Here is a 14,207-nt window from a genome sequence, read left to right on the forward strand (position 1 = left end):
TCACTAAACCGGGTCGACCCGGTCGTAATTTCTTCCCTCTTCTTCTAGATGCTACTATTATCGTTCTCCCGCTAGTTTCAAAAATTTGTCACCATTTCGAAATCTCTCAGAAGGCGAGAGCTCGCGTAAAGATTTTTCTCCGATCTTCAAATTCGTGTGAAGAACTGATTCAAAACTTCTAAAAATTTCATATATTTCTCTGATTTGATTGATTAGGTTTGAATTGAAGAAATCCGAGAAGTGAAGAAGAAGAAGAAGAGATGGAGGAGTATCTACAGTATATGAAGACTCTCCGTTCTCAGATGACTGGTAATAATATTCATCTCCGCTTCTGATTTTTTCCGATTTGAGGTGAAATTTCAACTGGCGATTTGATTCGATTGAGGTTAGATGTGGAGGATCATGCGGCGAAGGTCTCCGTTGAGGAACAGATGCAGGTTACAACAATCAGTACCTTGGAAAAAGATCTCGAACATGGTTAGCTTCTCTCTATCTCTCTCAGCGTTTTCGAATTTTAGAAACTTTTCGTTGATATGGACGAAATCGTACGGAAGATTCTAGGTCGTGATCTTCGTTGATATTATTGCTAATTGGAAGTAATTTGGTTTAGGAACTCCATAGATTGACATATTTTTGCTGTTAGCTATCATTGATGTCTTCGCTCAGATTTGGATTTGGTTGTTTTGGATCATTATGTACACAGCTTCATACATACTCTTTTTGATGAGATGTTATTCTGAGTTTTCTTATTTTGGTATCACTATTCGAAGCATTGTCTGAGACGAAGAGACTGAAAGAGGAGACGGATCAGAAGACGAGGACAAGAGGTGAGATATGCTCACATATACTTGAGAAGCAGAGGAAAATTTCGTCGATGGAATCTGATTCAGTTAATATTGCACAGGTATTTAATAAACTCTTATGAAAGCCATGAGTATGTCTTGTAGAAGCAGAAGTTAGTACTGTGATTTGTCACACAGTTGTATATCTTGTGCTTACACTTAGTAAACATGTATCCTTTGTTGTAGAGTTTGGAGCTTATTCTTCAAGAACGAGACAGTTTATCTGCTAAACTCGTATCGAAACGGTAATTCAGAGAACATCTCCCTATATCTAGATTGCGGTTTTGGAATCACCTGACTCCTGTGAATTTACATTGTATCTAATTGTAGTTCTAACTATCTCAAGACGGCAGAAGAAGCTAGAACCAAACTAGAGGAGCAAAAGGTTTGTTATTTGCATATCCTGTTCATGTGATCTCATTGGCTGTTTACCAACACAGTTATCTTTCTGTTGTCCTATTTTGGCCAGGGCTGGTTTATCTCCCATATGAGCAATGAAACTGGTCAACAAGGACATGTTCGTTCTCCTATGAATACTTATAAGCTTACTTCATTACAAGACACTTTCAATATTTCCATAGTAACTGAGGTTAGGATCCTTGATACTTCAGAAAAAAGAGACAAGGAATAACCTGATGGAACTATCAGATTCTGCTAGAGCAAAGCTTGATCAAGCAAAACTGATGAGATCCAACCTTCTTCAGGAAAATTCGAAGGTTATTTACTTCAGATCCACTTTTTACTATTGGTAGTTTTGGTTCTAGCACTTTGTATTTGGGATATGTGTTGTTTCCTATTTATAAACTTAGTTACTTTTCCCTTTCCAGTAATTCCTTAAATAAGAAGAAAAACAATTTGGAGTACACAGATTTGTCTCTTTAAGCAACTCTGAATTATATAATTTCATTTCAGATCAAACTATCAATTGAGAATGTGAAGCACAAGATTAATGAGTTTAAGGTAATTACCCTCTGTAATCTTTGCTAGCATTGTGATGTTGCTGTTGCATGAGTTCAGTCATGTAAGATTTTGCCCTGCATCTGATACTATACTATTTTCTGAATTCGTCAACAATGCAGCCAGAGTTAATGTCAGTGGATATTAAGATCCTAGAAGAGGAATACACAGCTCTATTGTCAGATGAGTCCGGAGAGGCAGAGTATCTCAGTTCGCTACAGAGTCAGGCTGAGAAACTGAAGGTGACACTGATTTTATATAGGCGTGATTTGATTACTAACTATATGATAATGACCACCTCCACTTGTTGTAGGGAATTTCTTACATTGCTAAATGTGGTTGTGGAGAGGAATACAGTGTTGGTTTAGATTAGGCCAAAGTTATACATGCACTATCACCATTCAAGCAGCTGTCAAACTATTATCTTAATATGTGAACAAATCGAGAACCAAAAGTAGCTTTATGTACTAGTTCTTTTGAATCTGTGGACTGGGTTAATTGTTTTTAGTTTGTAGAAAGATACAACTATCATGCTGTCTTGTGGCAGTATATAATGTCTTACAGTTTGAGGTTCTCTATATGCATGAGAACAGCATTTTACTCTTGATGATGCAAATATGGCCATATGGGTATAGCATTAACCTTAAATTTTTGATAAGGTGTGTGCATATACAACATTGTATATTAAGCCTCTCATTATAAGCCTTAAGACTAAGTCACTTACTAAATGCGATCTAAAAAGATTTGAGTTGTCATCCACATGTTGAGTGTGTGTTATGATTCAAACCAGAAGTAATCTTATTCTTCAGCTAGCTATTTCTAAAGTAAATAATATTACCATGTAAGCTTATATTCGGAAAAACGGTCTGTTTCCAGAGATCTAAAAGAACTTTCAGAATCAGATAACTTAACCTTTTAACATTCATTAGCAGAAGCGTGTACTCTCACAAAGGGGGTATCAAACACGTTATAGGCTAAGTAAGAAGGCTATTATTTGGTGGCTCAAGCATAACGTAGCTACACCCTATCACCCTCAAACATGCGGTCAAGTCGAACTTTCCAACATGGAGATTAAAGGGATATTGGAAAAGACTGTAGGTATCTAGAAAGGATTGGGCTGCAAAGCTAGATGATGTTCTTTGGACATATAGAACTGCCTACAAAACTCCAATTGGAACAACACTGTTCAACCTCATCTATGGGAAGTCTTGTCATTTATCGGTTGAGTTAGAGTACAAAGTTTTATGGGTTACGAAGTTGATTAACTACGACATTAAGTTTGTGGGGAACGACGTTTGATTCAGCTCAATGAGTTGAATGAAATTCGTTTCGATACTTATGAGAATTCTAGAATTTACAAAGAAAGGACCAAAGCCCTTCATGGCAAAAAGATAATCCTAAAGAAGTTCGGAGAAGGTGATAAAATACTCCTATTCAACTCAAGGTTCAAGGTTTAAAATATTTTCTCAAAGAAAAAGCAAGTTTTTTTTTTTTTTTTTTTTTTTAACATCAAGATATCTTTATTAGTAAGATGAAATGTGATCCTCATGGAGGATTTGTACAAGAAATCGGGGAACATAAAAATGATTTACAAAAGCTGAATTGAGAGGAATAGGCGCTTTGGCTAAACAGTCAGCTGCTTTGTTACTTGTTCTTGGTGTCCATTTGATAGTTGCCCTTGTGAAGCGTTTTTCCCAAACTTGAATTTCTCTGATCAGGTTATGAACTTGGAAGTTACGTGATTTGCCTGTGCTTAATGAGACGGCTTGTTGATTGTCTCCTTCAAAGATTACATGAGTGTATCCTTTTCCCCAAACATGTTGCATTGCCATCAATAAGGCTTGTAGTTCCGCTTCTAACGTGTTGACACAGTTATGGCCTGTACTTTGAGATGCTTCTTTGTAGTATCCATTGCAGTCTCTGAGAATCCAGCCTGCTTTGACAATGTTACCATTTTGACTGTAGCTGCAGTCGTAGTTGCATTTGATGTAGCCCGCATCCGGTTTTGTCCAGCCGCAGTTGGGGTCGTAAGTTGAGCGGTTGGTTGTTAGGTTTGCAGTAGTTCCTTGGTCCGCCCATTCATATGCATCCGTTACAGCTTGCTGGGCCTCTTTTCTCCATTCGCAACTTCTTTGTTGATAGACAAGGAGATTACGGCTTTTCCATATTCTCCATAGAGTCCACAAGGGAATTTGTCTTGTTAAAGGATCTTATCTTTTGTTGTTGCAGCTTTGCAGGATCACCTTGATTTTATCTTCTAAAGTAATGTTGGAGTCAAAGAAAGCAGAATGGAATATCTGTGTACCTCTCCAAATAGCTTGAGCATGGTGACAGCCAAAAAAGAGGTGATCCGGTGTCTCCTCTGCCATACAACATCGCTTGCACGTCGGATCATCTATTATTCGCCTTGTCACAAGAGTTGAACCTATCGCCAGTGTCTTCGTAAGCATTCTCCAAAGGAAGTGTTTAAGTTTAGGTGCTGTGTGTAGTTTCCAGATTGCCTTCTTCATTTCAAGTTGACCTGGTGGTGGTTGCAAGTGTTTTTTTTTGTTTTCTTTTAAAGTAAAATCAATTAATTAGCATTATGTTTTTTCAATTCTATTGATAATGGACTTTCCTCCAGGTTCGGCCCATTAGCACTCTAAATATTTTAACAGGCCCTTCTACACTATTTCTAGGGGACCGTGGTATCCGACATTTCCATTTCTTTCATGTCCAAGCACAAAATTTCAGTGACCACCGACGAGAATAACTTTGTGGCTGACGGCAACATTTGGGAGTTCGTCATCAAATTCATTCCTTCGTTTGAACTTTTCAATTCTTTTTTGCCAAGAATCACACATACAAGAAGAAATTCCAAGCTCGTTTTGTTTTAATACAGAGTTCTACCCACTTTGCATACAAGTTCACATGCATAGTACATCAATTACAAGGAATCATAAATGGAGATAACCAACTTCTCCAAAGCTCTCCCCAACATGAATATGCAAGAACATTATGACAGAAGCACATAAAAGAGAAGCTAAATCAAGCTTGTTTAGTTTTAAAAGCTCGCAGATAACACATACGAAACTCCAAAAACACCTCGTCAACTCAAAGTTGCAAGAAAACTAAACAAGGAAATGAGCTAGTTGCAATACCTTGAAACTTAGCAGCTTCAGTTCACCATAGAGTTTTAGTATTCAATATCATCCATATCACCCATGTACTCAGCAACTTGGTCAAGCCTAACATCAAGCATCTTGTGGTTGTCTAAATCACGAACCACACCAGTTTCTTTATCCAAATCTTTCTCAACCAGATTTCCATAGACACCCTTATGCTTCCCCGATAAAACCAAAACCGGCCCTCCTCGTCTAGGCAATGCCGTCTCAAGCAACTCCTGATCCACCCCTTGAACCAACTCTTGCGTCTCATCCATCGTGATATCACAAGTTGTTGGTCCAACAACATCAACAACCTTCCCTTTCTTAAGATACAATCTCCCACCCTTCCAATCTTTGCTTACTATTCGCACCTTTATATGACTCCTAAGCCATGAAGGCTTCACTTTCCTCTCTCTTGTTTGACCTCTATCTTGCTTCTCACTGGCTCTAACTTCACTTCGACTCCCTCTCTCTGCTCCTCTACCTCTTCCACTCGTTTTCTTATCCTTCTCCCTATCATTTAACTGCAAATCTTTCAACTTCTTCAAACACTTTTCCTCTTCCTTAGAACCCAAATCAGCAACCTCATTCACACCCACTTTCACTTCCTCTTCACTTCCAGAGATCTTTATAACAAAAAAATCACTACCAGGTTTCTCCACAATCTTACCCTTCAATCCTACATCTCTCCCTGCAATAATCCTCACTTCTTTCCCAACAAAAAACACATCCCCACCATTAATACCTACTCCCTTCTTATCAAGTTTCACACTTTCCTTCACTTTAGCCTTCACATCAACAACCTTAGATCTATCAGGATCAAAACCTAACCCTTCCTTAGCAGTCCACTTTTTATACTCCTTAATCTCAACATCTTCTTTAGCATTCTTACCTATTCCCTTACCTGGCTTCCATCCATATCCAGCCATCAACGCAGCACCGAAACCATCCACAGGAACACTCTCAAAATCCTCCAAAGTCGGATCATCAGCAAGTGACATCAGATCTCTCCTCAAACTCTGTAACATAAGCTGCTCCCCCATAGATACTTTCCGCTCTTCAACCGCATCACCACCAATTGAATCATCCTTCACTTTCTGACGCAGATTTAAACCGTAACTGATATTATCAGGTTTCTCAGTACCAGGTAAAGGAACCTCAGGCTCGAATTCGAGTCCGGAACCTGCGTTACCAGATTGAAGAGGTAGATCGAGATTCTTCATCTTCTTGTGAGGTCTCCATGTATTCTCAATCGGAGGAATAACGTATTTGGGGATGGAATTAGCTAGGGTTTTCGATGGATCGAATTCGGTGACGAACTCTTTACTAGTTCCATCATCGACGGCGTTGTTACCGTCGGCGGTGGTTGCTGTGACTTTGGGCTTAGATTTAGAAGGGAGAGAGAAAGAGAGCTTCATGATGAATCCTTCTCTTCTCTTCTCTCTCACACGAACAATAGCCGAAACGTCACGGAGACGGTGAGAATCGCAAGGTTAAACTCGCCGGAGATTCGGTGCCTGTAGTAGATAAATGTAAAGCAGATGGGCCTTTTAAATTATTAGTGAGGAATGTTAACAAGTATATGGGCCGACCTATATAACACAGTTAGGCCCATATTCAGAAATGGAGTTGGGTCACAAGAATATAAAATGGATTATCCAAACCGGGTCCAAAATAATCCGTCTGTTTTGTCTATTTTCTCCGAGTTTTTCATTACTATTTAAACTTTTGTTAAATTTGCTGAAATTATTCAACTTTTTTATTTTCAAAATCTAGTTCAAATTTATTAGTTTTAAGCGTTGGAAAGTGAATGAATATGATCATAATTGACTGTGCTCTTCAGTAAAACCTTCAATCCAAAAGAGGGTTTAAAGGTCATTAAGAAATATTAAAGGCCCTAAATGTACGTATATATGAACTATCAATATTCACTATATCACGGTTTTTCTAAGTTTGATGAAAAATGTCAATATATAAAAAATCGTTTAGGCAGTTAAGTTTTCCAAATTTGTAAAACCTAAGCCAAAGTTTTACACGTATAGAATAAGGAGCATCTGTTCCCATAAACTTGTGTTTGTTTGATCCCTATTGTTTAGTCTCTATTACTCGACGTTATTTACAAACCATCGTTAGTTGAATGTTACTTCTTTTTTACTCTCTAGTCTTAACTTGAATTAAGCCGAGCCAAAGCTTTCTAAAATCAAATGTAAAACCAAATCATGAAAACTGCACATAGAATATGCAATGGCCTTAATAACGATCGGACGAATCTCCGAAATAAGAAAAAAAAAATCAAATGAGGAAAGAACTTTCCTTTAAATGAAGACAAATTTCTTTTATATTCTGTCAAATATTTATAACCATATATTTTTTCGTGTCTTTGTAATATTCTGCTCTAGTTGTTATTGCAAACTTCATCAAAACAATGACTTTTTCAATTGAGAAACTGGTGGACTTGAAGAGAAAGAAGTGGCAGTCGAAGCTCCAAAATACAAAGAAACAGGTTTTAGGCCGATGTTTAACAAATTTTAGCAGACTTTTGAGTTTTCGTAAGAAACAAGAAACAAACGGAAAAAGCCCTAGATGTAGCAAAGCCACGCTTGCTGTTGTTGTTCATCCAACAGCCAGTACTACACATGATGATTTTTTACGTAAGAAACAAGAAAGGAGCGGAAAAAGCCCTAGCTGTAGCGAAACAACGCTTGCTGTGGAGTTACCGGATGTTCTAGTAGAAGAGATTCTTCAACGCCTTCCGGTGAAATATTTGGTAAGATTGAAATCAATATCAAAAGGATGGAAATCTTTGATTGAATCTGACCATCTAGCAGAGAAACATCTCCGTCTGCTTGAAAAAAAGTATGGACTCAAAGAGATAAAAATCACAGTTGAGCGGTCCACATCGAAAAGCATTTGTATCAAGTTTTTCTCAAGACGCAGTGGAATGAACGCAATCAATAGTGATTCCGATGATCTTCTTCGAGTTCCTGGTTCTTGTAATGGTTTGGTATGCGTCTACGAGTTGGATTCGGTCTACATTTACCTACTCAACCCTATGACAGGTGTGACCCGGACACTTACTCCTCCTCGAGGTACCAAACTTTCAGTTGGATTTGGGATAGATGTTGTGACAGGAACTTACAAAGTGATGGTTTTGTATGGCTTCGACAGAGTAGGAACTGTGGTGTTCGATCTCGACACTAATAAGTGGAGGCAGAGATACAAAACTGCTGGTCCAATGCCACTTTCTTGCATTCCAACCCCTGAAAGAAACCCAGTCTTTGTAAACGGCTCACTCTTTTGGCTATTGGCAAGTGACTTTTCGGAGATACTAGTCATGGATCTTCACACGGAAAAGTTCCGCACTTTGTCACAACCCAATGACATGGATGATGTTGATGTGTCCTCAGGTTACATTTACATGTGGAGTCTCGAGGACCGTCTCTGTGTATCTAATGTTAGACAAGGTTTGCATTCCTACGTGTGGGTTCTTGTGCAGGACGAGCTTAGTGAGAAGTGGGAGAGAACTAGATTTAATCTCCTAGGTCATGTCTTTCCTCCATTAAGCTTGAATTCTGCTTGGTTTTCACAGACCTTGGTTTCTCCTTACCAGTTGTCGTCTTCAACATGTATCGGTTCTAGACAAAGACAGAATAGTACCTCTGCGCTATGTTAGTAATTAACTTCTTTCTCTTTCTCATATAGATTGCTTTTCAAAGAAATAAACAACATTCTTTGAAGATTTCGCTTCATTAAAGTATTTGTCTTCTTCATAGTTTCGAGAAATGGAGATACGGGAGCCATGGACGCGCCGATCGAGCTGCATATATCTGTTTCTACACCAATGATGCCTCTCTAGATTAGTGGTCCTTTGTTTTAACTTGTGGTTTCAAACAAATGTTTTCTTGATTTATTTCTGTATCATCAGCTTTTTCATATCCCACAAATGAACTATGTTGAATTTAATTATACCGGAACTATACTCACGTGTAAGAACCCTAATTAAACACGGATTATATTTAACACCTTGATTTTAAATTCTATGCAAAATTATGCATAAGTCTTTACACCATTAAAAAACCGTTAATTTCAACATGAACTTCTTGAATGTCCACCTATCTTAGCAAATCCGGTGAGTTTTTGCTCCACTAAGGGGCGCTGAGAGATTCTAGGGTTCTGCCGTCAATATACGCCATTAGAATCGATACTTTACCGACGACATGTTCTCGAAGATTCTGTGAAACTTAACAACGTACGGTGAATCTGAACGGCAGAGTATCTCCATCTTTCAATGTCGTTGTACTATGAATTGCATGTACTATTATTTCTATATTCTTGTTCATTTACAGTTACTTTTCTCTCAAGGTAATGAACTTTTTATTTTATTTTGGTGTTCTTTATGTATATAGGCACACCTAAATTTCTTTATACAACTTTTTTTTTTGTTAAGAAATTCTTTTAGAAGTGTTTTATATATCACACACATAAATTAGTATATATATATACCTTAATATTGTTAATCCCATTTAATTTCTTAGAATCACACACATAAAATTTTGAGGAAATTACATATGTAATTTAGTGTACGTACGCGTTGAGGACTTATATAAGAAAGGAAATAAACTAGTTAAAACAAAATCTTCAACTACCATAAGACGAAGAATGAGTTACAGAGTTGCTAAACCGCCGTAGTATCTAGCGATAACCGGTGGTGGGATCAAAGATATCAAGCTTGCGAATTGAGTTACATTATTTGTAAATGAATTATAAAATACATGATTATTGAACTGGTAATTTGAAAGATACATTCCAACCTAGTGATAATGAATGTATTTTAGGCATTGCTTTTCAATGATTTTTGTTGGTACTAATTAACACCTCTCCGGTTAGATGCTAGAGAGGTCGGCCACTTATCCACCTTTGGAACATCATGAAGCTTTCCTCTGGTTTATACTCTGCGGTGTGCCCTCCTCCCTACAAAATTAAATCAAGGAAAAACATTTTTCAAAAAATGTAACGACGAAAAACACCAAATATGTTTAGCAAGAACCCTAAAAGAAAAAGAAACTTGCTTTGATAGTGGCAAATGTCATATTATTGGCGTAAGTCCTTGTATATCCAATAACTTGATTGTTAACAAACCAAGGTCTCCAATCGTCAGTTATTGAGTAGTTTAGAGATTTGATCCAAGCTTCAGTTCCAATATAAGGCACCATCATGTCGTGATCACTGCTATAAACCAATGACCGATAATCCCCTATGATGCTATTGTTTCGATGGTACGGCACACTGCTCTTTATGTCTTTCTCATAAGGCAAATCCCAATTGCATCTCATCCATTTCCCTATACTTCCCTGCAATATTCACTTTCTTTTATTCTTAGTTTACTTCATTGGCACGTAACAAATGATGGCATGTTATGTAATAGTATGACATACTTTCACCACATGAAGTTCTCTGCGTACATCTTCATCATTAGCCCAATGTGAAGCTAGCAAATACCGGTACATCTGCATTTCATATCTATCATTGAATACATGATTTCCATTTATAGGCAAAGCAAGATTAATGTTTATTCTTTTTTTTACTTACATAGCAATCAGGAGTGGGAAGAGAAAGATCTGATTGAACAAGTGTCTGAAGATAGCTTCTTCCACCGTGTTCTCCTGAATAAGGATTTGGTGATGCCAAATCACACAATGCTATCAAAATGAGTCCTTCATTTATCCTTGAAACACACTTTCATCATCATTAACCAAAAATTCTCAAAATTAGTCTTTTGTTAGTCTCCTTATAACTATTCACAATGTGAAAGTAAACTTTGTTTTACCTTTCCGTAGTCCTCCATCAATTTCAAGCATTTTGTATTAGTAGGATCCACTTTTACATAATTTCCTTGGCAGGTTCTCTTAAGCGACTACAAACAAGAGTATAAAAATTGACTTCATTAAAAAATATACATTTTCGAGGATATATAAGAGGCTCAATAAGACCTCTATACATACCTCGTAGAGTTCATCAGAGATAAGTCCCATTCGATGAGCATACGGAATCTTGGAGTTATGATCACTATCAAGATCTGTTGAAGGGTTCCCAAGAATATAACCCTGTTGATAGAAATGATTGTTTCAAACAAGATATATCCATTTTATATATAAAGTCTCATGATGAACAAATGAGTGAAGATATTGATGAACCTTAAGATTTATTTGAGGTTTATAGCCATGTTCATTTCCTGCATAAAGGTAATGTTTAGGACTATAATAAAGTGGCTAAGTAAAACCAAATCCAGAGAAAATGGATTTTGACAAATAACAAACCTATTGAGATCTGTTGTACAATAGCTGGAACAACTATACCGGCGTAAGAATCTCCGCCGACATAGATAGGGTTTGAGACAAACTGTGGATTCTCCACTAGCCACTGCAAGTAATTCAAAAAGATTATATGCTACATACATATACTTAGATTCTCAACGAAAACTCTGAAAAATGCTTTCAAAAAAGCAAGACCTTTTGGAGAAACTCATAGGTCTGTTTTGCTTCTCCTGTGTCACTAGGCTTATAAGAAAGAGGAGTTGTTGAGTAGGAGTAGCCAGTCCCAACAGGCTGATCCAAGAATATTATGCTAGCTACCTGACAAAATCATCAAATCTTGAAAAAATCGATAAACCCTAAAGAAAAAACAACAAAAGCCTAACTCTGTTTTGTGATGGTCAACGTTTAAAAGAGTCCACCTTTGTCCAAGAATATGAAGTGGAGACAAGAGAAGGCAAACCTCCATTGTAACCCTCAGTCTTAAAAGTCAACGGCCCTGCAAAAAAAACAAGAATCCATTTAGACACTAAATTAAAAAGTTCCTCAAATCTTTTCTTGAAAATCACCGATCTCGAAAGCAAGTGCGGAGAGAGCAGTGCAAGCTGGTCCTCCAGTTAACCAGATAATAAGAGGGTCTTCTTCAGGATTGTTCTCTGATTTGATAAAGTAGTAGAAAAGCTGCACTTTCTCTCCCTCACCAACACCAATGTAGCTTTCCATAATGAAGAAGATACATTCAAAAGATTGTTGTTACTAATAGTTACGAAAATCGAAAAGCAGAGGAAACAAACCCAGTTTCAAGGTGGAATGGAAGAAGACCTTCGAAACCAGGAAGATAGCTAATCACAGAAGCTGAATCAACATCATGTTGACTCAAAAGTAGCAGTTGAAGTAGAAGAAGCAACTTAAGTTTCCATGCTTTAGACATTTTTTTAAATTAACGACTGGATTTCATTTCAGACAATTATTATAGAGACTTTAAGGAAAAAAAAATCATTTCCAAGTTGACCAAAGGAAAAAAAAATCAGGTTTAAGATTCTGAATGTCTCTGTGTAGCATTTCTTTAGTACTTTCTCATTGTGTATTGATTCTTTAGGTATCCACAACCACAAGGACTTAATTACACTAGCATATAATAAACCATTCCTATTGTCAGAATTCCACAAGATACTAATGTATTTTTCTAGTATTTATAATTTCAACCAAGTTGCCTTGGCTAACTCCAAAGTGGGAGAGTCCTGGATTCGAGGCATCTTGGCCATTTAGTCGAGCTTTATATTTGGAATAATTTACTATGTTATCATAACCCCGGACGTACCCATCCTAGTTTATTTTTATTTAAGCAATAATACTAAAAACATAGCATAACAAACGATATTAAATTAAATATACTACTAACGAAAAAACTTTAAATCCATTTTATGCTCACGCATAGTGTGGGCTAGTTAATGACATCGTGTTTTTAAAAAATTCATACATGATTCATAGATATTCAGTGAATTCTTTTATCTAGTTACATTTTTTTAATATATATTCTTACCGCAAACCCCAAAGATAACATATATAGCTTCTATAACGAAATTAAAATCTAAAATATCTCAGCTCCATATTAAACCCCACCCCACCTAAAGGCACGTTCCGGTGGTGAAAAAGTATTGATCTTTACGTATATTCCATCGGGTCTGGCACTATAGACGCGTAACTTATCACATTTAGGCATAAAAATTGCAGTGTATGTCCTGAAACGAGAATGAGTAATCATTTTAGACCTAGACCATTGCTCAAAGTCCCAGTTCCAATGGAACCTTTTTACGGATGCACCCACAGCAAAACTAATACGTAAAACCTCGTGATGTTTCACATCTTTGACAACTCGACGGTTTTCGCTGGAAACGCAAGTGACTCTAAGAGTACGACCATTAACAAGCTCGTTTCTAAATATAAGACGGTTATCTTTGCAAGCTTCACTTAATCCAAAACAAAAAAAATAACAAGTAACAAAGGAGCTATCATATGATTCATTTTTTCTTAATATTCTAGATCGAAGTGATATGGATCAGTGTAGTTAAAAAAGAAAAGAATTAGACAATTAGTGTACTTATTTATAGTCCTTTTGGTAAAGATTGTTTTTAGTGTATCTATAAAAGGAATTTTAATGAAAAAAAAGCCACAAGTATTGGCCAATCTATTTTAACCCTCAACTAAAATTTTAATACTTTTCTTCTCTCAAATTAATCCCTTTATAAAATAGTAGAAAGTTTATGGCCATGCAAAAATTTGAACACAAAGGTGAACCAATCAAACTCGTGCCTTAGCTTAGAGCATTTAGTGCCATAAAGTTAGGTTAACCATTAAGGTTAAACCAAATTTATTATTACAACTCCAAGAAAAAAAAGCAAATTATAACCGTTAGAGCATTCAGTGCCTCAACTTTCACATTTCGTTGAAAACATGTCTCAACTTTGCCTTCGATAAAATATATAGCCAACTTTTATTGATTTTTAATTTTTTTTATTTTTTTTGAATAAAATAAAATTTAAAATTTATTCGAAAAAAACTTGTTTACATTGACTGCAACGTTTGCGTTTACAGTTTTTTTAGATACAGAAGATTAAAAAATAAGATCAAAATATAGTAGACCTCATTGTCTAAATCCAAACCAGCATGTCATGCAACCATCACATCTTCTATCCCCTTGGTTTTGAATGGATGAGATTCTATTTCTAACTTGCTTATCAAGAAAGCGAGTCAATTGAGCTGCGGGCTGTGGCACTTCTCCATGTCGACGGCCGTTTCACTCTTTCCGTATATAGTGTAGAGTGAGCTGAAAAGTGTATCTCGTCAAGAACAGGAGCTCATGTCCGAGCTATGGGCCGTGGTCTCCCTAGTAATGTGGACAATGATGCGCCGACGGATTAAATGCTGGTCAAGAAAGGCTGACGAGCCAG

The 14,207-nt window shown here is 36.8% G+C and overlaps 4 protein-coding genes and 2 pseudogenes across 9 annotated transcripts; 2 read left to right on the forward strand and 4 right to left on the reverse strand.

The window, feature by feature from the left end:
- Nucleotides 1-5: 5 nt before the first annotated feature.
- Nucleotides 6-2,408, forward strand: AT1G33500 (tropomyosin). Of its 3 annotated transcripts, NM_001333050.1 has the most exons (11): nucleotides 6-125; nucleotides 217-309; nucleotides 391-477; nucleotides 771-904; nucleotides 1,029-1,087; nucleotides 1,173-1,227; nucleotides 1,312-1,359; nucleotides 1,454-1,558; nucleotides 1,755-1,802; nucleotides 1,922-2,041; nucleotides 2,113-2,408. In NM_001333050.1, exons 2-11 carry the CDS (start codon nucleotides 261-263, stop codon nucleotides 2,170-2,172), a joined length of 765 nt encoding a protein of 254 aa, NP_001322230.1. In that variant the 5' UTR covers nucleotides 6-125; nucleotides 217-260; the 3' UTR covers nucleotides 2,173-2,408. The 3 variants fall into 3 exon arrangements, with proteins under 3 accessions (NP_001322230.1, NP_001322229.1, NP_174616.2); NM_001333049.1 differs by having other exon boundaries at nucleotides 6-309; NM_103075.2 differs by having other exon boundaries at nucleotides 60-125; nucleotides 1,922-2,202.
- A 923-nt stretch (nucleotides 2,409-3,331) lies between these two features.
- On the reverse strand, nucleotides 3,332-4,358 carry AT1G33510 (annotated as a pseudogene). The gene has a single exon.
- A 182-nt stretch (nucleotides 4,359-4,540) lies between these two features.
- MOS2 (D111/G-patch domain-containing protein) lies at nucleotides 4,541-6,612 on the reverse strand. The gene has a single exon (NM_103076.4). The coding sequence runs from the start codon at nucleotides 6,361-6,363 to the stop codon at nucleotides 4,975-4,977; it is 1,389 nt and encodes a 462-aa protein (NP_174617.1). The 5' UTR covers nucleotides 6,364-6,612; the 3' UTR covers nucleotides 4,541-4,974.
- Nucleotides 6,613-7,370: 758 nt separating this feature from the next.
- On the forward strand, nucleotides 7,371-8,801 carry AT1G33530 (F-box family protein; the record flags this gene model as incomplete). The annotated part of the gene is made up of 2 exons (NM_103077.1): nucleotides 7,371-8,613; nucleotides 8,719-8,801. The coding sequence occupies 2 exons, from the start codon at nucleotides 7,371-7,373 to the stop codon at nucleotides 8,799-8,801; spliced, it is 1,326 nt and encodes a 441-aa protein (NP_174618.1).
- Nucleotides 8,802-9,598: 797 nt separating this feature from the next.
- scpl18 (serine carboxypeptidase-like 18) lies at nucleotides 9,599-12,201 on the reverse strand. 2 transcript variants are annotated; one of them, NM_001333051.1, is made up of 12 exons: nucleotides 12,051-12,201; nucleotides 11,826-11,971; nucleotides 11,679-11,755; nucleotides 11,455-11,577; nucleotides 11,263-11,365; nucleotides 11,140-11,177; nucleotides 10,948-11,049; nucleotides 10,773-10,859; nucleotides 10,535-10,681; nucleotides 10,381-10,452; nucleotides 10,015-10,296; nucleotides 9,599-9,916 (listed from the first exon to the last, which is right to left on the reverse strand). In NM_001333051.1, the coding sequence occupies exons 1-12, from the start codon at nucleotides 12,185-12,187 to the stop codon at nucleotides 9,836-9,838; spliced, it is 1,395 nt and encodes a 464-aa protein (NP_001319134.1). In that variant the 5' UTR covers nucleotides 12,188-12,201; the 3' UTR covers nucleotides 9,599-9,835. The 2 variants fall into 2 exon arrangements, with proteins under 2 accessions (NP_001319134.1, NP_001321942.1); NM_001333052.1 differs by having other exon boundaries at nucleotides 11,826-12,201.
- Nucleotides 12,202-13,884: 1,683 nt separating this feature from the next.
- Nucleotides 13,885-14,108, reverse strand: AT1G33550 (annotated as a pseudogene; the record flags this gene model as incomplete). The annotated part of the gene is made up of 1 exon: nucleotides 13,885-14,108.
- Between the last annotated feature and the right edge of the window lie 99 nt (nucleotides 14,109-14,207).

This window comes from Arabidopsis thaliana (genome assembly GCF_000001735.4).
Source record: "Arabidopsis thaliana chromosome 1 sequence".
NCBI classification, from domain to species: domain Eukaryota; kingdom Viridiplantae; phylum Streptophyta; class Magnoliopsida; order Brassicales; family Brassicaceae; genus Arabidopsis; species Arabidopsis thaliana.

Excerpts from the sequence above, each read along its gene's own strand:
- scpl18 (NM_001333051.1), bottom strand. The coding sequence starts at position 12,187 with ATGTCTAAAGCATGGAAACTTAAGTTGCTTCTTCTACTTCAACTGCTA. Across the intron at positions 11,578-11,678 it reads CTTCATATTCTTGGACAAAG|GTAGCTAGCATAATATTCTT; the intron begins GTGGACTCTTTT and ends TGATTTTGTCAG. Across the intron at positions 10,297-10,380 it reads GAGAACTTCATGTGGTGAAA|GGAAGTATAGGGAAATGGAT; the intron begins GTATGTCATACT and ends TGAATATTGCAG.
- MOS2 (NM_103076.4), bottom strand. The coding sequence starts at position 6,363 with ATGAAGCTCTCTTTCTCTCTCCCTTCTAAATCTAAGCCCAAAGTCACA.
- AT1G33500 (NM_103075.2), top strand. The coding sequence starts at position 261 with ATGGAGGAGTATCTACAGTATATGAAGACTCTCCGTTCTCAGATGACT. Across the intron at positions 310-390 it reads TCTCCGTTCTCAGATGACTG|ATGTGGAGGATCATGCGGCG; the intron begins GTAATAATATTC and ends GATTGAGGTTAG. Across the intron at positions 1,088-1,172 it reads GCTAAACTCGTATCGAAACG|TTCTAACTATCTCAAGACGG; the intron begins GTAATTCAGAGA and ends ATCTAATTGTAG.